Source organism: Emys orbicularis, chromosome 20 (assembly GCF_028017835.1).
Source record: "Emys orbicularis isolate rEmyOrb1 chromosome 20, rEmyOrb1.hap1, whole genome shotgun sequence".
Taxonomy (NCBI): Eukaryota; Metazoa; Chordata; order Testudines; family Emydidae; genus Emys; species Emys orbicularis.
The window spans coordinates 17958535-17979715 of record NC_088702.1 but is presented as its reverse complement, the minus strand read 5'-3'; the positions used below and the strand labels follow the sequence as shown (position 1 = coordinate 17979715).

At 55.5% G+C, this 21181-nt stretch overlaps 2 protein-coding genes across 2 annotated transcripts in view; both read left to right on the top strand.

The window, feature by feature from the left end:
* The window catches only part of LOC135892833 (single-pass membrane and coiled-coil domain-containing protein 3-like), a 178238-nt gene extending 166191 nt beyond the window's left edge, over nt 1–12047 (top strand). The window contains exon 2 of the mRNA XM_065420628.1: nt 11410–12047. Within this exon, the coding sequence (XP_065276700.1) occupies nt 11421–12047 (627 nt within the window). The 5' untranslated portion in view covers nt 11410–11420. The remainder of the gene's footprint in view (nt 1–11409) is intronic.
* A 2572-nt stretch (nt 12048–14619) lies between these two features.
* On the top strand, nt 14620–20940 carry LOC135892652 (serine protease 1-like). Its single transcript, XM_065420447.1, has 3 exons — nt 14620–14701; nt 19158–19294; nt 20788–20940. The coding sequence occupies exons 1-3, from the start codon at nt 14662–14664 to the stop codon at nt 20938–20940; spliced, it is 330 nt and encodes a 109-aa protein (XP_065276519.1). The 5' UTR covers nt 14620–14661.
* The last annotated feature ends 241 nt before the right edge of the window (nt 20941–21181 follow it).

Below are 21181 nucleotides of genomic sequence, written 5' to 3'. Positions count from 1 at the left end.
CATCCCCATGCACACCCATCCATCTATCCCCATACACACCCATCCTCATATACCCACGTGTCTCTCTGTGTCATGCATTTCAATGACTGATACTTTAACCATTATACAATAACTCCAAAGATTTTAGCTTTGGAATTTCCTTCCTTTAATAGTAATATTAGAAGAGATTTAAGGCCCCTCGTTCTCCCCCCGTCCATTCATTGCCGATCTGATTCACTCATTCAGACACACAATTACCTTACACAATTCCATTACACTGTGGTGGCACCTAAATGCCCCAGCCATGCCAGGGACCTCACTGTGCCAGGTGCTGCACTGACAAAGGGAAAGGAAGCCCCTGCCCCCGATGCCTGGAGTCCCCTCCCCTGAGGGGAGTCAAAGCAGCTCCCCCTTGTCTCAGATCCGCCCTCCCCAAAGCCCCAGGATTCAGCCCATGACCCCGGGCACTACAGGGCTGCCCCTGGAAGTTGGGGTTACCGCATCCCCCCCACTCCCACAGACCAGCTGCGGGTCAGCGATGGGGCAGGAACGCAGGTGTGCCCCCGACAGACCCAGGCAGCGGTAGCAGAACCAACACCCGCATTCAGGGCAGACCACCATGGGGCAGCCTTGCGTGGTGTGGGTCAGGAGGGCGTGGCAAAGGGGACAGGCCCGCAGCGAGGGGCAGCTGTGGACGGACGATCTTGGGGCCTGGATCTTGGGGGCGTCATGCAGCGCGGCCTGTAGGGGGCATCGCGAGTCAGCATGGGACGAGGGTTCCCTCCATTCCGTGCGGCAGCCCCAGCAGAAGCAGTACAGCCCCCCGGCCCGCTGAGAGCAGGGCAGGCAAGGGGTGCGCAGGGTCCCGGGATCCAGGCGCTGGACGAGGTGCTGGCAGCGTGGGCACTGCAGGGCAGAATGAGGATGTGTTAGCTACTGAGACCCCCCCGCCCAGATCCCAGCCTGAGCCAGATCTGGGAGAGAGGGGATCAGGTCCCCCTCACCTCCCCCAGGACTCACCTGGCGGTAACTGCCCCTAGCCCCCTCCTGCGCCAGGATTTGGGCCTCCAGCGTGGCCCGGTCCTTGTCTGAGAAGAGCCCGGGTTTGCACAGCTCCTGCCAGAGCCAAGGGGTGTCCGGGCAGCGTGGGCAGCGGAATGAGGTGACGCCCTGGACGGGAATGAGGGGACCCAGATCAGCCAGCAGCTCTCCCCTGCAGCCCCCGGCCACCCACCTACCCCACCCCCATCCCTCCCCAACTGCCCTCCCCCTTCAGCCCCCTGAACTCCCCTCCCCTTCCCCTGTCACTCTGCATCCAACCCCCCTTGAATCCCCTGAAACCCCTCCCCTCCCCCATCACCTCAACTGACCCCTCCCCCTTGTACCCCTTCCCCTGTCACTCTACATCCAATCCCCCCAGCATCCCCTAACCCCTCCTCTTCCCCATCACCCCAACTGACCCTTCCCCCCTGAACCCCCTCCCCTTCCCTTCCCCTGGCACCCCCCAGCAAACCCCCCTCCCCAGCACTCCCTCAACTGCCCCCAATATCTGCTCTGAAGCTCCAGCCCCGCCCCACAATCCCCTCGATACCTCCCTCCGGAAGGCCCCGCCCCGCGCCCACCTGCCCATAGCGCGCGGGGGGCGGGGTGGGGGGTGTTACCTGGTCCAGCAGCGCCCGCACCCAGCCCCGCAGCCCAGCCGCGCTCACCCAGTGCCCACAGGTCATCTTCCGTCCCAGCGCCCCGGGGGGCCCCGCACCTGCAGGGAGAGAGCGGGAGGGGTGAGACAGGGCCCGACCCCCCCGGAGCTCGGCCGATCCCGCCCTTCCCCAGGGGTCACCCCAAAGGGCCCCACGGGGGGAGGGGCCGGGGTCTCACCTGGGGCCCCCCCGGGGGGGCAGATGACCTGGAACTGCTCAGCCAGCGCCCGCCACGGCCCCGACGCCATCGCAGGCTGCCGGGATCAAGTGTCCTGGGCTGGGAAATCCCTCCCCCCGCCCCGCTTTCCCTTTCGCTTTCACCCTCCCTGCGGTGCCCAGCCCCCCAGCTCTGCCGGGGCCACTCATTCCGGACCCGCAGCCCCCTGCTAGCCCAGCCAGGGCCCCTCACTCCCGACCCACAGCCCCCTGCCAGCCCAGCCCTGGGCTCCCCACCCCCCAGCTCTGCCGGTGCCCCTCACTCCGGACCCGCAGCCCCTGCTAGCCCAGCCCTGGGCTTCCCCCACCCCCCAGCTCTGCCGGGGCCCCTCACTCCCGACCCGCAGCCCCTGCTAGCCCAGCCCTGGGCTTCCCCCACCCCAGCTCTGCCCGTGCCCCTCACTCCCGACCCGCAGCCCCTGCTAGCCCAGCCCTGGGCTCCCCCCCGCCCCCAGCTCTGCCGGTGCCCCTCACTCCGGACCCGCAACCCCTGCTAGCCCAGCTCTGAGCTCCCCCCACCCCAGCTCTGCCGGTGCCCCTCACTCCGGACCTGCAGTTCCCTGGTAGCCCAGCCCTGGGCTCCCCCCCCACCCGCCCCAGCTCTGCCCGTGCCCCTCACTCCGGACCCGCAGCCCCTGCTAGCCCAGCCCTGGGCTTCCCCCGCCCCCAGCTCTGCCTGTGCCCCTCATCCCCGACCCGCAGCCCCTGCTAGCCCAGCCCTGGGCTCCCCCCTCCCCCAGCTCTGCCGGGGCCACTCATTCCCGACCCGCAGCCCCTGCTAGCCCAGCCCCGCAGGTGCATTACGTTCCTGGCCCAGAGGCTGAGGAATGGTGACAGGAGCCAGTTTTGCAGGGCAGCTGCAGCTCTCACCCAGCTGTCAGTAACTGCTTCCAGCAGCACAGTGTGAGCAAAGCAGTTTGTAACATTAGCCCAGCAGAGCTGGGGGTTGGGGGAGCCCAGAGCTGAGCTAGCAGGGGCTGCGGGTCGGGAGTGAGGGGCACCGGCAGAGCTGGGGGTTGGGGGAGCCCAGGGCTGAGCTAGCAGGGGCTGCAGGTCGGGAGTGAGGGGCACCGGCAGAGCTGGGGGTTGGGGGAGCCCAAGGCTGAGCTAGCAGGGGGCTGCGGGTCGGGAGTGAGGGGCACTGGCAGAGCTGAGGGTTGGGGGAGCCCAGGGCTGGGCTAGCAGGGGGCTGCGGGTCGGGAGTGAGGGGCACTGGCAGAGCTGGGGGTTGGGGGAGCCCAGGGCTGGGCTAGCAGGGGGCTGCGGGTCAGGACTGAGGGGCACCGGCAGAGCTAGAGTGGGGGGAGCAGGGCCGGCCTTAGAGAAAAAGGCACCCTGGTCGAACATGTATTTTGGCAACCCTGGCTCCCATGGGTGCGGCACCCCCCCCCCATTGCCCCTGGCCCCCATGGGCTCCCCACCCTCCCTTTTCCCCTAACCCCTGCCCCCATGTGAGGAAACTGACCTGGCTGCATGGAGGAGCTGGCATTGCTGATCCCCCTCCCCTCCCCAAACGCTGCTCCTCTGTGCACCCCCAGGGGCTGTGGGGGGCGAGGAGCGACATCAGGGCTCCCTGCAGGGGGAGGGGCAGAAGGCAGGAGCTCTGAGCGAGGGCAGTGGGCACCTGAGCTAGGAGCTGCTTGGAGCAGCCGCCGTGTAAACGCCCAGCTTGGGGCTGAAACCATGAAACAGGTCCATCAGGGCGAGCTGCCAGTGCACGGCCTGGGTGGGGGGCAGAGAGTCGGTGTGAGTCCAGCCAAGCGGGGGAGGGGGTCTGCATGCTGTGGGGGGGAGGGGGGTGTACCCCCACTGCAGGGCCTGCGCTGGGCTTGGCCTGGGTTAGGCTCGTGCAGTGGTATTGTTACAGGGCGCTGGAGCCAGGGCTTCATGCTGCCCCCAGAGGAGGGAGGGCTGAGTTTGTGCAGAGGTGGGGGGCCTCTGAGCTATCCCTCCCCCCTTAAAGGGCTGTTCTTGGGGGGCCCTGCAGCCATTTCCCTGGCTGGGCCCCCGCAGGTGGCACGAGCGGACACAGCCCTGGTGATCTCCTCGCTGCTCTCAAGCAGGGCGTCCATCTGCAACTGCAGGACCGGGGAGGCCTCTGCTGCCTCCAGCCGCTCGGGGAGGCCGGCGTTCAACAGCAGCACAGCCGCCACGGAGCCACCCACGCTGCCGAAGATCCCCATGGTGGCCTGATGGAAGTCCCAGACGATGGCCCCCTTCTCCTGCAGCGAGGTGTGGGGGGAGGCCATGCGGGCGTACAGGTCCCGGCTGGTGTTCTTCCGCACTTGTCTGTCCGTCTGCTCCGCCGCGGTGTGCATCTCCTGCGCTATCCACACCAGGGGCTCCAGGTTCTCCCCCACACCGACGCTGCCCCCCACCAGTTTGAGGGACACACTGGTGTCAAGGTGCTGGTTGAGGATGCGGAGCAGCGTGCGGGTGGCCGAGATGTATCCTTGCAGGGAGTTGTGCAGGGACTGGCTGGCGCGCACGAGCCTCTGCCTTTCGCTCTCTGTGCTGGAGAACAGGGACAGCATCACGCAGCTGGGAAACAAAGCGGAGAGCGCAGGTGAGGGGGCGAAAGCGGTTCCCCACCTGGATCCCCAGCGCAAGGACAAGGGGGCGTGCAATGGAACTGAGAGGCAGCCCCTTTCAAATGGAGTAGAGGGAACGTTGCTTCATATAATCCCAGAATTTGTCTGTGGAACTCACTGCCACATGATCTCACTGAAGCCGAGAGCCCAGCAAGACCCAGAAAAGGGATGTGACATATGGCTAATGAGGAGAACCAGAATGACATTAGAGAAGAATTGTTTTTAAGTTTGAAAAGATTAAACACTCTTATGCTCCAGGGCATGAACCTGCCTCTAACTAATGGCTGTGTAAGCAGAGTCAGGATGAGCTCTACACTGACATCTGGTGGTGAATTATGGCGAGTGTGGAAAAGAACTTCAGGGGCTGATCTTGTTTGCATAGGCACACCCACCCTGCCTAGCATGAGCCCAGGGCAGCCCAAAATGGTCACTTTGTCTGCTGTGGGATCCCCAGTTTCTCTGTTATTGGGGCAGGAGGAATAAAGTGTTGTTACCCTGATTATGTGAATCAAGGCCAGTGGAACTGTTGTATGACAGAGGGTCTCACCATCACCTAAGTAGCACGCGCTAGATGAGGGACATGGGTTCCAAAACCAAGTGATTTAAAAGAGGTTGTGGACAGAAATTTGTACCTTGTGCTATGGTCTCCTTTTGAGGGCCTGAAACATCAATTGTACTATTTTCTTTGTTAAATAGCAGAACTAATTTTGATTCTATTAAGAGTTTAGTTACAGACTGTTATGCTGAATTCACTTTGGGCTAATGGTGTACTAGCACTGGGGCTTACCTACTATGAGCTGAAATCACTGAGTGCTGTGTTAATTAGTGGGGGAGCCTGAAGATTTATTGCTAAACGGCTGGCAGAGCGGGGCAGTTTGTGGGATGGCTGGAGGGACTCACAGGACAGCTGGAGGAGTGGAGTGGCTGGTAGAGTGGAGCGGCTTGTGGTGAAGGCTGTGGCAGAACCCCATGGAGAGGCGGGGCAGTCGGCCTCGGACCATGTAAGGTGCCCCTTAATACCCCGTGTGCCCCTTTCTGCCCCCCCCCCCATTTCCACCCAGGCTCGGGGGGGGGGGTAAAGACTCTGCAGATAAACTTTTGAACTCTGGGGCTGCACTGACCAGGGACAGAGACTTTTGGGTGATTCTTGGGTTGCTGGACTCAAGAGACTTTTGGGGTGTTGGACTTTTGGGACTTTGGGGGTGGGTCTTTTGCTCATGGTTTGTGTTATGAACCCTGTTTGTGGTGTTTTCCCAATTTAATGCTGATGTCGTTTACCTCATGTTATTAAATATTTTCTGCTACACTCAGATTCTGTGCTTGCGAGAGGGGAAGTATTGCCTCCTAGAGGCGCCCGGGGGGTGGTATGTAATTGTCCCAGGTCACTGGGTGGGGGCTCGAGCCGGTTTTGCATTGTGTTATTGAAATGGAACCCCTAGATACTGAACCCGGCCCTTGTTGCTGCCAACTCAGATGGGCAGAAGGGTTACAGCTGTCAGGAAGGAACTGTCCCTGAGTCAGAATCTCCCTAACCTGCTACTGTGGGGTTCTCTGAACCATCTGGTACTGTCACTATCGGAGACGGGACACAGCGCAAAGGGCCTCTGGGCTGAGCCTGTCTGGCCAGTCTGATGGTCCTAGTTATACAAAAAAAAATGTTTTCCTGCTGCTCTTCCTGTTTTCAATGCACTGAAAGCGCCCGGACAAAGCCAGGAAGGTCCCAGGCTTCATAAGAAAGCCGGCAGCTTTTGTATCTCCAGCTCAGACATGTTTTGAGCAACTTTCAGTGCAGAGAGAGGAAAGAATAAAACACCACAAACTTGCCACAGCGAGTTCTTTTCTGCCGCTCGAAAGCGCTGGGGGGCGATTCCCAAAGCACCCAGCAGCATTGTCTTTGGTATTGAAAGAAGGGCCCCAACCTTCAGAGGTATTTCAGCTCCTAACTCCCTTTGGAATCACTAGAAAGGAGGAGCTGAAATCCCTTGAAGCTGACAGCCGCGCAGGGCGAGTTCGGTGCGGGGGAGCCGAGGGCGTCTCTTGTATCTTCATTGTGACAGTTCTGGCTTCCGTCCCCAGCACCCGGAGTCTCAGGAGGATGGGGAACTCCTGGCTACCTGGGCTTGTGGCCCCGCCAGCGTGGAGAAATGCCGGGCAGGGCAGCCCCTGGAGGCCCAGACGCCAGGAAGCTACTAGGCCCGGCTCTGCCTGGATTCTTTTTTAAAATCTCCTGGTTTTCAGCCGCTCTCATGATTTTTCCTTAACCTCAGGCAGCGAGGGGCTGCCCAGAGCCAGGGAGGGAGCTGGAGCAGGCCCCACTATATCCAGGAGTCCAGTGGGTACGGCACTGGGCCGGGAGTCAGAGCGGCCGGGTTCTCTTGCCAGTTCTGTCATATGGACGTTGGGGAAACCCCCTCCTTTCTCTGCTGACCCACCCAGCCTTTGTCTGTCTTCTCTCTTTGCACTGTGAGCCATTCAGGACAGGACTGTCTCTCGCTGTGTCTGGGCAGTGCCTGGCACAACGGGGCCCTGATCTCAGCTGGGGCAGGGACTGTCTCTGGCTGTTGATGAAGAATTGGGAATCTCAGCTCTGCTTATACATAGATTTTTAAAAAAAAAATAAAAAAGTGTGTTCAATTAAAGAACCTGGCTGTCCCACGGTCCCTCGTTCCCAGCTGCGGGGTTCCTCCTTCCCAGGGTGACTGCCCCGCCCGGCAGAGGCCAGCGGTGGTGATGTACACAGGGGCACTGCTGTGCTAGAGGGTGTGCAAAGTACATCAGTGTGTTACCCACTTTGCAGCTGCCGTGGGCCGCGAGAGAGCCATGCTGCGAACCGGAGGCAGCGCGCCATTGGGGTGGAGCCCGGGGAGAGGGCATGTTAAAGCGACGGGGGAGTCTCAGGGGATGTTAAAAGCAACAAAGAGTCCTGTGGCACCTTATAGACTAACAGACGTATTGGAGCATAAGCTTTCGTGGGTGAATACCCACTTCGTCAGACGCATGTAGTGGAAATTTCCAGAGTATGTTGACACTAGAATAAAAGCCCTGTGGGAACGGTGGTGTCTGGTCTGACTCAGGGTGGGTAGAGCTGGGACTCTGGATCCGTCTCCCCGCATGTCTACACTGCTAGTTTGCAGCCCGGCAGGCCAGCCACGGGTGTTTCATTGCAGTGCAGACATACCCTGAAGGGCCTGCATTGCGCCCAGGGGCCCGGCGGAGGGTTCCAGCTCTCGGCAGGGCTGCACCCGGAGGGGGTCCCCCGTCCTCACAGCCAGACCAGGACGTGAGCCAGACCGGGCGGAAGTGTTTCTGCACCAGCCGAACAAGATCAGTTTGGAAACTTCTATCAGCATTTCTCAAACTGGGGGTCCTGACCCAAAAGGGGGTGGCGAGGCTATTGTAGGGCAGTCACGAGATCTAAGGGTACCATATTTCGAGGACACTGCCGGGGGGGGTACAGCTCTCCGACCGCCCAGCTCTGAAGGCAGTGCCGCCGCCAGCAGCAGCACAGGAGCACGGGTGCAGTGCCATACGCCTCGGACTGGACGAGGTTTCACTTTCATTACAGCTCAGCAGCAACAGGGACGTAGGAGGACAGTTTACACCCAGGCCAGAGAGAGGAGAACAGAGCTGAAGCCAATGCAGGCTCCTACCAGCCCTGGTGAAGAGACCAGCTAGGCACCGGGGTGGAGTGCGCCAGCGAGGCCCAGACAGATGCGGCTGAGTGAGCTGATCTCTGGCCTGGGCAGCGTAGGGAAGCCACTGGGGGATTCTGCGCCATTGACTGCAGGGATAGCGCCGACATCACGACATGCTTCATTTACCGTTCCTAATACTATGTCCACTGATTTGCTGTCACTCTGGGGGCGCGGTGGGGTCATCACAGCCTGAAATATTTTCAAAGGGGGCCCAACCCAGCCATAAAAGTTTGAGACCCCCCCTGCTGGAGGCAGGTTCTTGTGGCTAAAGTTGCAATGCGCTGGCATCCGCTCAGCTGGTCCGTAATCTTCGTAATGGGAGCTACAGTGGGGTACAAACCTTCAGTGGTACCTGCCATCCCAGTAGAGACCTGGGCCTGTGTCTTGGTTTGAGGAATGGGCCAATCTCTGGTTACCAGCCACCTTGGCTGGCTCTGGCTTTAGGCAGCCGCTTCCCACCTTGTGACCCAGGTACGACACCTCTGCACCCTCATCTTACCCTCTCCGGCCTCTATCATCCGTCCTGCATCCTGGAGGTGTCCCGGCCCCCTCTTCACTGGGACACACGGTTCTCGCAGGTCGGGCTGAAGACCCAGATATCATCAATGTCCTCCACAGTCCTCCACCCCCCTCAGTAACTGATCCCCCGGCTCTGGGGGGTGGCAGGCGCCCCCTTGAGAGCAAAAGGTAGGACCTGGAACTCAGAGCCCTCTAGGGGTGATGGGAGCAGATTTCAACCTGGCAATTGGGTCCAAAGGCACCTGCCAGTAGCCCCTGGTGAGATTCACAGTAATGAGGTAACGCCCCCCCCTTCCCCGGCCCTTGTCTAGGATTTTGTTAGTCCTGGGCATGGGGCAGGCATCAAACATGGCGACAGCATTGAGCTTCCAGTAGTGCACACCGCGTCTGATCGACTCGTCTTACTTGGGGTCCAGCCCCACGGGTGAGTCCCAGGGGATACAGGAGGCTGGATCACCCCTAACAGCAGCACCCAGCTATTTTTTCTTTTTTTTTGCCACTACCCCAACTGCCCCCTTGCTACTCCCAAGGCTCTCCGGGCATCCAGGAAGCCCTGCTGGGATCTGGAACTTGGTCCTCGGACTGGTCACTCTCTACCAGCCAGGCAATCAGCTGCTCCTGGGTAAACCTCCCCACGCTCAGCCCTCGCTCCCTGCATGGACATGCCAGGTCCCTCTGACGGAGCTGGTTACAGGCCATTTCCGCACTGGTTCCTTCAATTCCCTCGTTTTATCGCTGGCAGCCACTCACTGCAAAGCACCTGCGCTCACAGCCAACTGTCTACAGGGTGCATCCACCAACCATCCTCTGCTACCACGTTGTCACGGCCTCACAGGACTCATGCTCTCTCAGCTCTGTATGGTTCCTGGGGGGAACTCCCTTCAGTGCGACAGCCCTTCTCGGGGGTCCACTCTCTCTCAGGGGTTAAGTCCCTCCACCTCCTGGAACCGCACCACTCTGAGCCTTAGCACGCCTGTCTCTCGCCTTGGGCCCCCTCAGGGAGTCCCCTCGCTCTGGGCCCCAGGGCCTCCACTCCCAGAGGGAATAATGCCACCCTGTTCTCTAGACTGGAGTGACTCAGCCAGTGTAAAACAGGAAGGTTTATTGAGCGTCTGAACACAGCACAGGAAACTCTCAGGGCCTCAGGCCTGGCCTTCCTCAGTACAGCACATCTAAGTTTCTCCAGCCTCCAGGTGGGCTCTGGCTGCTCCCTCTCTCCAGCCCACAGGCCCCCGGCTTCCCAGCTGGGCATCAGCTATCACCGGCCCCAACAGCTCCTCCCTGTCCTTTGTCTTCCGTCCCAGGTAAACAGGCCTCTGGGTCCCTCTCTCTTCCGTCCTTTGTTCCCCTCTGGCTGGAACTGGTTGGTCAGGTCACCGGGGTCCTCTCTCCTCAGCCCTTTGTCCTCCTACTGGCCAGAACTGCCAAGCTGGTGTGGGCCTCTTAGTCACCAGTTGTTAGGGTTCCCCATCACCAGGCCGTTGTCTGGGGGGGTCTCAGCTGCCAGGCGAGGTCGCACCTGGTCCTCTGCAACAACAAACTCTCTCCCACCACCTTGTTAAACATGCAGCACACAGGGAAACTGAGGTGCACACACATTATTCATGTAAAACACTACAAAAATCCCCACTTCATCACAATCAGTCACCCACAGGTGGGGCTGGGGGGTCGCTGTGAGAAGGGGGAGCTGCCCCGTCTGTAACCGATGGGGGGGGGGAGTTCTGCTTTCCAGAGGGGGACCCTGACGAGCTGCAGCTCTGGGAAGGACCCAGGTGTCCTGTGGAACCAGCTGCCCGTGAGCCCCCCAGGGGATGCTGTGGCTAAGCGGGTGAGCGCGACCCTGGGCTGGGGAAACGGGTGAATAGCGAGTAGGAGCCGGGAGGTGGGATCCCCTCTGGATAGTGGGGAGACCCTGACTGGAGACTGCGCCCAGCTCTGGGGAGGAGGCAAAAAATGAAACTATCCCCAGGTGACCCTTGAAGCCTGAACAAAGCTGCCCAGCTGCGACCAGCTCCAGGCCTGGCGTTGTGTGCAAATTACTTCATGGGCTAATCTGCAGACAGCCAGAAATGGCAGCTTCTGCCCCACAGCTGGGTCCCCCGGGCAGCAGGGGGGAGGGAGCAAGTCATGCAACTGCCGAGCACTGGGCAGCTCCGTGGCTGGGGCAGGAGGTGGCCGAGTAGATGGGGGATGCTGCCGCGCTCCTGGGGTGGATGGATTCGGGGGTGCTGGAAGGTGTTGGGGGTGCAGGGGGTGGGTGCTGGGACAGAGATCGGGGGAATGTGGGGAGGTAACGTGTGGGAGGAGAAGTGGGGGTGTCTGGGGCAGTAGCTGGGACACTGCTGGGGCGAGGGGGATCTCTGGCCATTTAGGGTTGTTGGGGAGTGGGGCTGAGAGTCCCGAGCTTGCTGGGCGGATTCTCCCTCTCCCAGCTGGAGGCTCTGGCTGGCTCCTCGCGGCACTTTCCTCCTGAGACCACGTGGTTTGGGGGGGGAAGCTTGTCGGGGGCGTTGGGGGAGACAGGGCCCGAGTCCTTCCGCCCTAGAACCTCCAAGGTGTTTAGGTGCAGAACTCCCACAGATTGACGGGGAATTAGGCACCTAAAGACCTTTGGGGATCAGAGCCCTGGAGACTTTTTTGATTTAATGGCAGCTGAGTCTCTGCACTAGCTAAGCCCCTAACGCCCCCGTCTTCTTCCTCTCCTGGCAGCTCTCGCGAGAATGTCCTGGAGCGATATCCTGTACCCAGACAACCCAGCGAGGCGGGAGAAGGTGGTGCGGTTACACCATCAGCTGATCGACTGCGTAGAGCTCAATTTTGATGCCACCAAGGAGCTGATTGAAGTCTTAAACACACACTGTCAGTGCGAGTTGCACCCCATTAAGATGAACAGGAACGGCACCGTCCGGGAGAACTGCGACGTACTCCTCGCAGCCATGAAGTCCATCCAAGACACGCTGCAGGCCATCGACGGAAGGTTGAAGAGCGAACTGGAGCCAGTTCTCTACCGAAAGCTTCACGATTCCCAGGAGACAGATGCCAAGAAGATGCAGATTCTGTGCTCTGTGGCCACGGCAGTGAGCGTCCTCGCTGGGACCCTGGCCACGGGGATCTTCGTCAAGCTGGTGTTATCGAAGGTGGTGACCAGAGTCCTGAGCCAAATTATGATGATCGTGGTCAAGGTCGGTGCCTCCATGATTGGTGCCATGGCTGGCGTGTTACTGGGTGGGGGTGTCGACTTGATTCTCAGCGCGATCCTGGGCACCAGAGAGAGACCGACTGGAGACAGCGATTCGGGAGCTCGAGGCACTGGTGAGCAAGTTCAAACCAGCCTCCAAGGAGTATAACAAAAACATCCAGGAGATCAAATTCACGCTACCAAAGCTGGAGGAGAATCAGCCGCTCAGACGACTCCAGACCAAGCTGCAAGTTACCATTACTTGTAAAAATAAGGCTGTGGGGATCAGATCCCATCTACCGTGACTTAGCCCAGCATCATTAAAGCCAGTACAATAAATGATATCTAGCTCTTACACAGTGCTTTTCATCAGCAGAGCTCAAAGCGCTTCAGGCTTCATTAATGTCTTTATCCTCCCACCACATCTGGGGATAGGGCAGGGCTATTACCCCCATTCTACAGATGGGGAAACTGAGGCCCAGAAATTCAAGGGTATTTAAGCACTCAACTTCCATTCATTTCAGAGCAATTGGCTCAGGCTCTCTGCAGACTCAGGCAACATCACTGATTTCAAGGGAAGCTAGGTACCTAAAGTGACTTGCCCTGCGTTTCTCCTCGCTGGCGGGGAGTCCCCCATCTCCCTGGGACTATGGGCACCAGGGACAGAAGCCAGAACTGTCACAATAAAGAACTCAACCTACGCAGCTGTCAGCTTAAAGGGATTTCAGTTCCTCCTTTCTGGCAATTCCAAAGGGAGTTAGGAGCTGAAATACCTCTGAAGGTCGGGACCCTTCTTCCCGGGGCGAAGACGCCACCAGGTGCTTTGGGAATCACCCTCCAGCGCTTTCGAGCACCAGGAAAGAACTCGCTGTGGCAAGTTTGTGGTGCTTTGTTCTTTCCTCTCTCTACACTGAAACTTGCTCAAAACATGCCTGAGCCGGAGATCCAAAAGCCGCCAGCATTCTTATAAGGCCTGGGGCCTTCCTGGGTTTGTCTGGGCACTTTCAGTGCATTGAAATCAGGAAGAGCAGCAGGAAAACATTTTATTGTACGTAACTAGGACCATTGGACTGGCCAGACTGGTTCAGCCCAGAGGCCCTTTGCCCTGTCTCTGATAGTGACGGTACCAGATGGTTCAGAGACGCACGCCGCAGTGGAGCAGACGGACAGACACGTGCAGAAGAACGCCAGCCGGGACCTGTATGCCCACATGGCCTCCCCCTCCCCCCACCTCACTGCAGGAGAAGGGGGCCATCGTCCGGGACTTCCACCAGGCCACCATGGGGATCTTCGGCAGCGTGGGTGGCCCCGTGGCGGCCGTGCTGCTGCGGAACGCCGGCCTCCCCGAGCGGCTGGAGGCGGCTCTACGGGAGGCAGAGGCCTCCCCGGTGCTGTGCCTGCCGATGGACGCCCTGCGCTGGAGCAGCGAGGAGATCGCCAGGGCTGTGTCCGCTCGTGACGCCTGCAGGGGCCCAGCCGGGGAAACAGCTGATCATGGAGCAGCAGCCAGGAACGGGCGAGGGGCCGGGCCAGAATCCTGCCGGCGTCGCCCATTGACTTGCCGCGGCACACACATGGGCAGGTTTTGCCCCGGGCTCTGCGCTGGTTAACGAGCCCGGCAGAGCCCAGCGTGTGGGGCTGGCAGCCGGGAACCGCAGCTAATAAAGGGAACTGAGCAAAACCACGGGCCCGAGTCTTACTGGTTTGTCCCGGCTGGCGTGCTGGCCCAACGGCCTTAGAACCAGACTCCCCTCCCGGCCCCTGGGGTAAATCAGGAGTAACATGAAAAATGCTGTTTTCCAAAACAGTTTTTGGGTTCAAATAAAACAAAAACATTCACAATTTTGGTTAAAAAATAGGGCGGGGGGAAAGCAGCAAATATTCTCCTGCCATGTTTAAAAAACTGCAGCCTCCTGGTTTTTAACTGAAAAACAAAAACCTGAGCCACAAACGTTCTGGTTACAATTATTTTTCCTGCAAATTGTTTTGTGCGGGTGGAGGGGCGGGGGAGGGGGCATTTGATGAAAAAACAAAAGAACAAAAAAGTTCATTTTCAAAACCCCTTTTTGGTTAAAAAAAAACCAGGTGGCGGTTTGGGTTGAAAGTTTGTGGTTTGGGTTTTTTAAAAACTTCCTTTTTTTTTATTAAACAAAAAAGAATTGAAAACCTTAACCTGATTTTTCTTTTTTACTTCAAAACTGATACGTTGGTCCCGGCTTTGGTTCCAGGGTTTTCCCAGGTTTTGCAAACTGCCTCGTTTCATGTGCAAACAGGGAGCCTAGATCCCCCGATATCAGGGGCTTTGTCTTAGACAGGCAACTAACTCCCCACTCCCCCCCCCAAAAAGTGTCCCATTGTCAGGGGCGGCTCTAGGCACCAGCAAAGCAAGCAGGTGCTTGGGGCAGCCCATTTGCAGGGGGGGCAGCCAGCAGGAATCCAGCATGGGAGCTGAGAACCAACAGAGAGCTGTAGTTCCTTGGTTAGCTCCCTGCCCATAGAGCCAGCCCTGGGCAGGGAAAGAACTACATTTCCCAGCATTCCCTTGGCTGCTATCCACAGGAAGGGGAGGGGAGGAGTATGTAGCTGAAACCTCATGCTGCAGCTTGCTGTGAGTGGAGAGCTCACTGCTAGAGCGGGGTGGCACTGTGAATGGGGAACAAGTGTGCCCAAGAAGTAGAAGGCTTTGCCCCAGAGATCCCCTTCAGAAGACATCCCCAGCCTGGATTAGGGATACTGGTGTGACCTCACCTTGCAGCCCCCAAAGAAGGAATTGGGTGGACTAAATGGACAGTGCCCCTCTCTATCTGAAGCCTAGCAAGGGAGGTACGTGGATCCCACTAGAATTTAAAATGAAAAGTAAGGGAGGGGAGGCTCTACTAGACTGGGCAGCTTTAGATACAGTACCAGGCACTTAGGAGGATTTCCACTTCTGAGCCATGGAAGCAGAAATTGACTTTTCCTTTCCAGATTTAGCTAATATTCAGAAAGGGAATCTAGCACCTGCCTTCCAGATTTGTGTAGGACTGATGAATGAAATTGTTTTTAATTGTTCACTTTATTAATGCAACTTCATAAGTAAAGTTTTATGAATGAAATAATATTCATTCATAAAACCGGTTACCCCAATAACTGGCTAAATAACAATTAAGATGCCTGTTAAGAGCCATAGCTGTTCAGTCAGCTGCCTCTGTAAGTTTCACTTCAATCCAATTCCTGCTTAAATCACTGAGACTTGCACTGTTTCAGTAGTGTAACTTCTGTTCACCATTTACTATACTTGTCTATATTGTAACTTCTGTTCACTATTTGCCATATTGTAATTCAAACCCCATTTTAAAATGCTTACTCCATTTTGTAAGGGCTTGCTGCAACCTTCATTTTTGCAAACCCTGCTGTAATCTTATTAGTTTAGTTTAGATGTGTGAATGAGGTATGTATGGATGATGGAATCAACCTCCAGCCCCAGCCTGTCCTGATTAAATAGAGTTCAAACACCAACGGCTGAAGATGCAGACAAGAGCCCTAACAAAGTAAGAAGAATCCACCCTAAAAAGAAAAGGTACAATAGAAGGAAGATCAAAGCCGTGTCCGAGGCTGAAAGTCATGTCTGCAATTGACGGGTGATCAATCACCAAACCCAGAGGCAGCGTGACACAGCAAGACCTATAGACTCTGGATTCAAACTAAAGCCTACAAAAAGGATGGGTGAGATGGAAAACTTTGGGAGAAGGGTAACATTCTGCTGCCAACATGGAAGGGCATCGGTGCATTCCCAACAGAGACCCAGCTCGTCCTTGTGCCCGGCTCTCCTGGCCAGTTAGCCGCCACAAGCTACAAACCCAAGCTGCAAACTCAAGCTACAAACTCAAGCAGGACTGGTAACTATGCAGCAGCTGCAGAACATCTGATGGGTGTGTGTGTGTGTGTGTGTGTGTGTGTAGGTATTAGGTATAATGTGTTTGTATAAGAAATAAGTAGTAATAGAAATAAGTAGCCAAACAACGTTGTTTACTGTTATCTTTTATAGTATTATTATATTTACAATAAATGTGGCATCTTTGCCTTATCCCTCTTAATAAGATCCTGCTGGTTTTTATTCTATTGGTACAACATTTGAACACCCCCAAATCAAATATACTGATCCACTGTAACTTGCTGTAGAAAAAGTAGGATAAAATTGAGCAAGAAATGCTTCCCAGTGGTTATTAGGAGTGGAATTGCTATTTTCAACAGCCATTGCCATTTTTTTTTTTTTTTTTTAGTTTTATTTGTTTAAAAGGAAGACAGTAATATTGCACTGGCAAATTTTCCCATATAAACAAAGAGTGGAACAAAAAAATAATAAAGGCACCTCAACTTTTCCTCATTTATGGAGGACAGTCTTATAATATGCATCCAGATATCCTCCAATCACACAAGCTGAAAATTGTTCCACTTTACTGCAGTTCTGTAACCATATGGGAACCAATCCTGTCTGTGTTCTGTGCACATCCAAAATTCCTGCTGAATGACCCACCCTGGGAGCGAGTTACCAGTGACCTAGGGCTGGGGGTCCAGGGGGGAGCCCAGAGCTGGGGATGCGGGTGTGGGGGGAGAGCCCAGGGCTGGGGCGACAGGGGGGTGTGGGTGGGGGGGGGGAGCTCAGGGCTGGGGTGGCAGGGGGTGAGCTCAGAACTGGGGCGGCAGGGATGTGTGTGGGGGGGAGCTCAGGGCTGGGGCAGCAGGGAGTGCGGGTGGGGGGGGGAAGAGCCCAGGGCAGGGGCAGCAGGGAGGTGCGGGGGGGGGGGGAGCCCAGGGCTGGGGTGGGGGGCAGCCAAACATTGTTTTGCTTGGGGCGGCAAAAAATCTAGAGCCGGCCCTGCCCATTGTTCACACTTGCTCCCTGGTCCCCTACCTGGCAAGCAAAAATGCGACCCGCCAACAGCCCCGTTGAACTGGCCCCCGAAACGTGCTCTCCAAAGAGCCCGGCTCCCCGTGTCAGGTGCGGGGTCCCGGGGCTGGGGAGAGGGATGTTATCGACTTACGTTCATGGGCAGAGCCATGGTCATTGGGAGATGCCACCTGTTAGAATGCACGACCATTGGGAGACGCCAACTCTTGGAGTGCTCGGATGTTGGGAGGTGCCAACTCTTAGAATGCTGGGCGTTGGGAAACACCAACTCTTAGAATGCTGGGCATTGGAAGATGCCAACTCTTAGAATGCTTGGCATTGGGAAACACCAACTCTTAGAATGCTGGGCGTTGGGAGATGCCAACTCTTAGAGTGCTTGGCCATTGGGTAGAGTGCTCTGCCGTTGGGTAGAGTGCTTGGCCGTTGCGGGAGACGCCACTGCTCTCATACGCTCCTTTCATCAACCGTGGGTGCCAAGAAGAGTTGATTTGGCACCAGCCATTGGAGATCCACCAAACGACACGTCTAAGCCTCACTCCTGTACCTGATGTGACCCCCACACAACGGGAACGGCTTCGGGCGAAATGAGGACAACCTGCCAGTAGGAGGTAGTTAGGCCGGGGAAGGAAGGACACTTTGTGTAGTAGCCCAGAAACCCTACTCCCTGGCTGGGAGGGGGTTAAATGCAGGAGGTTGTTGGGAGAAGGATGAGGTAGGGAAGGATCAGTGCGGATGTTGCGCCATTAATGATTGGTGGTGGGGGAAAAGCATCACCCTTATTATCCCACCAATGCCAGGAGATGCTATGGGACAGGCAAAATACCAGATGCCCCAGTGACGGCTGTAGAAGAATCCGTGATAGAAGGGGGAAAGGATGCGTCTCTCTGAGATCAGCGATAAAATCTCCCCAAGTACCTGTGTGAATTAGGAGACTAAATCCCCTAGGAAGCCAATGGGATTTAGAGTCCTAGATCACTGAGAAGCTTTGGCAAATGCTGCTCCTTGTCTGCAGAGGCAATATCCTTAAATTGTGTTTTAATACGGTTTAATGGAATTGGAGCAAACCCCCATATGGGGACTTGGATTTTGGTTTCAAAGTGGTGTCTTTGGGCTCCACTGAAGCTAATTCTCAGGGCCGGGTGGGTGGCAGAGGAGAATTTTCCATCCCATGGGAACACCCCAGTGTTTCAAGGGTTGTTTTTGATCTTGAATTGAGGCCCAAAAGTCCAAACCTTGAGTATTTCTGTGGTATGAAAAGTGGGAAAATTTCAACCTGGAAACAAAACACCGGCTGAGTCGTTTACTGAACCCCAAGCTTTTCGGCTCAACTCGATGTTTTGTTTCACAACCTTGGGGAGGCAGCGGGGCCTACTGGATAGAGCACCACCACTGGTGACCGTGGGTGAGTCACGTCCCACCTCTCTGCCTCAGTTTCCCCATCTGCACAATGAGGACAACGCAACTGATGGCCTTTGTAAGGTGCTTTGAGGTAGGCGTTTATTCAGGAAACTGAAAAATGGTGTCAAATGTGGCCTTTTCCCACAGGAAATTTTGATTTTGACTAAATTGCACATTCCAAAGACAAAAGCTTTTTCATTAGAAAACATTTGGCCAACTCGAACTGTTCCCTGATAAACTGGATTCAGGTCCTTTTAACCCAAATTATCTCATCCTGTAGCACTGCCTGAACTGAACTCTAACAGTTTAAATTCACGCCTTGGGTTAAATTAGACTAACACGGCTACCCCTTTGATATATAATAACTGATCACTTTGCGTTCATAATAATGATCATTATCATAGGCAATGGGCAGCTGGCAATTAATAACCAGTAATTAATGAGCAATAGACTGGAAGATTGATAATGAATAGCTAATCATCACTTAGAATCCCACTCGATCCAAGCCTCAATCATGAACAACTGTTCGTGTGTCATTAATAATCAATAATTGATCCTGGATAGCTGATAACGATCCCCCCACCCACCCACCCCGCAGCGCTAGCCCCATACCTGGAGGGCTGGAGGTCGTTCCCCACCCCAACACCAAATAATTGTCAATCAATTATTTAAAAAGTTATTGATAATTATTAATTTAGAAACTATTTGCTATTAATCATGGCTAATGTGCCCATTAATTATTGGTTATTAATTATCCACTATGTTGATAATTGTTAATTAGAAATAATTAATTATGACCAATTACTATAAAATACACTGATCACTATTAATTTCAAAATTATTAGCTACTAATGACATCTATTAATTAGTGCCTATTAATTATGCATTATATTGATAAATAGAGAGTAGAACATTGTAGTTTATATTTATTGATCAGCAATTCATCACCAATTGACAATTAACCCTTTCTTCTCTGCTTCCTCCCCCCAGCGACATTCTCCGACGTCCTACATTGCACAGACATGAACACGATCTCAGCAGCAGAGTGTCAGGCAGCGTACCCTGCAGGCGTGACTGACAACATGTTGTGTGCGGGGGTGAAAGAAGGAGGTGGGGACTCCTGCCAGGTGAGGTGGGGGGGGGTTCCCCAGGGGTATCACTGAGGAGGGAGGGCTGCTGGGATGTGGGGGGAGTTCAAAACATTGAAAAAAATACATAATTTCAGGTCAGCCCAAACACAGAGATTTTCAAAATTCTCAGATCCTTGAAAAGTCAAAATAAAATCATTTTGGGTCAATTCGGAGCATTTTTACACTTTTCTGAAATTTTTCATTCAACAGCATGGAAGGGAATTTTGAAGCAAGGAATTTTGGTTCTTTGCACCGAAAAGTTGGCCTGTTCCATTTGAAAAATGTCAAAAGGAAACATTTGGTTTGTTTTGGCAATTGTTTTCTCCCCCCGGAAATGAACAATCCAGTGAAACCAGCACAGATTCACCAAATATTTTGGTGTCACAGAATCTGTATTTTTTGCCAAAAAAAAGTTTTGGTTGAAAAATCCTACCCAGCTCTAACATTGACTCAGTAGGTGAGGAAGACACACCACAGACTACATGTGAAATTCTCTGGCCTGTCTTATACAGGAAGTCAGTCCAGATGATCACAATGGTCCCTTTTGGTCTCGGAAAAAATCTCGGAAGGGGGAGGAGTTAAGGTGAAACACACAAGGGGGAGGAGTTAAGGTGAAACACACAAGGGGATGGAGTAAGGGATTAAAATGAGATTAAAGTTATTTTAGATCACCATTGAGTAGGAGTAGGCCATCAGAATGATTGTAGCTCACACTTCAAGGTTGGGGGCTGTATTCTAGAAAGTAGCGACTCTGGAAAGGACCCAGGACCAATGGCCCATGAGCTTCCTGGGTGATGTTGTGGCTAAGACGGCAAGCACAACCCTAGGCTGAAGACACGGGAATAGCAAGTAGGAGCTGGGAAGTGGGGTCCCCTCTGGATATGGCATTGGGGAGACCACGACTGGAGACTGCGCCCAGCTCTAGTGGGGCCAAATGTCAAACAGGACGTTGGGAAGTTGGGGAGGGATCAGAGAAACGTGACAGGAACAATCCGAGGGCTGGAAAACCTGCCTGAGAGCTGGAGACTGAAGGAGCTCGATCGGTGGAGATTCTCCCACAGAAGTTTCAGAGGGGACTTGATCCCGGTCTGTCAGCGTATCCCTGGGGAGCAGATTTCGGAGAGCAGAGGGCACGTTAACCCAGCTGACAAGGGCAGAGCAAGAGCCGACAGCTGGGGGGTGAAGTGAGACAAATCCAGACTAGAAACAAGGGGAGTCTTCCTATTGAGATCGGGCGTCTCTCTCTAAAAGCTCCACTCTAGCTCAACCACCAGATATGGGCTTGAAATCTACAAAGGGGAAGGGTTAAGGGCACACATGCACAGGGGCAGAGTTAAGGGTGTGCTAGCTCAATCCCCAGATCTGGGCTGCAGGCAGGGATCCCTGGGGGAGGTTCTCCAGCCTGGGGTAGGCAAGAGGGCAGGCTGGGTGGCGCAATGGTCAACCCTGGCCCTAACATCTCTGCTTCCTGCTGGGTTGTGTCTCTACAGGGTGACTCCGGGGGCCCTCTGGTCTGCGACAGAGAGCTCCAGGGCGTCATTTCCAGGGGAGAGGTGGAGTGCGGCCTGCCCAACAAGCCTGGGGTCTACACCAGGGTCTGCAAATTCCTGGGCTGGATCCGCAGGACCATGCGGGAGAACTGACGCTGGGACAGGGACCCCGTCACAATAAACCTGGGGCAGCAGCCCACCGGGTCTCTGTTTCTTCTTCCCTAGCAGTGGCATGGGGCTGCTGGGCTGGCAGCTGGGGAATCAACCTGCTCTGCGCACATCAGAGAGAGAGAGACGTATGGGGACAGATGGAGAGATGGATGGAGAGATAGATGAATAGGGTGTATGGGGAGGGAGATATGGGGATGGATGGATGGATGGATGGATGGATAGA

Bases quoted from the DNA above. Each gene is read 5' to 3' on its own strand.
- LOC135892652 (XM_065420447.1), top strand. From the start codon at position 14,662: ATGGACAGTGCCCCTCTCTATCTGAAGCCTAGCAAGGGAG. The intron at 14,702-19,157 runs GTACGTGGATCC...TCCTCCCCCCAG, and splicing joins TCTGAAGCCTAGCAAGGGAG to CGACATTCTCCGACGTCCTA. The intron at 19,295-20,787 runs GTGAGGTGGGGG...GTGTCTCTACAG, and splicing joins GAGGTGGGGACTCCTGCCAG to GGTGACTCCGGGGGCCCTCT.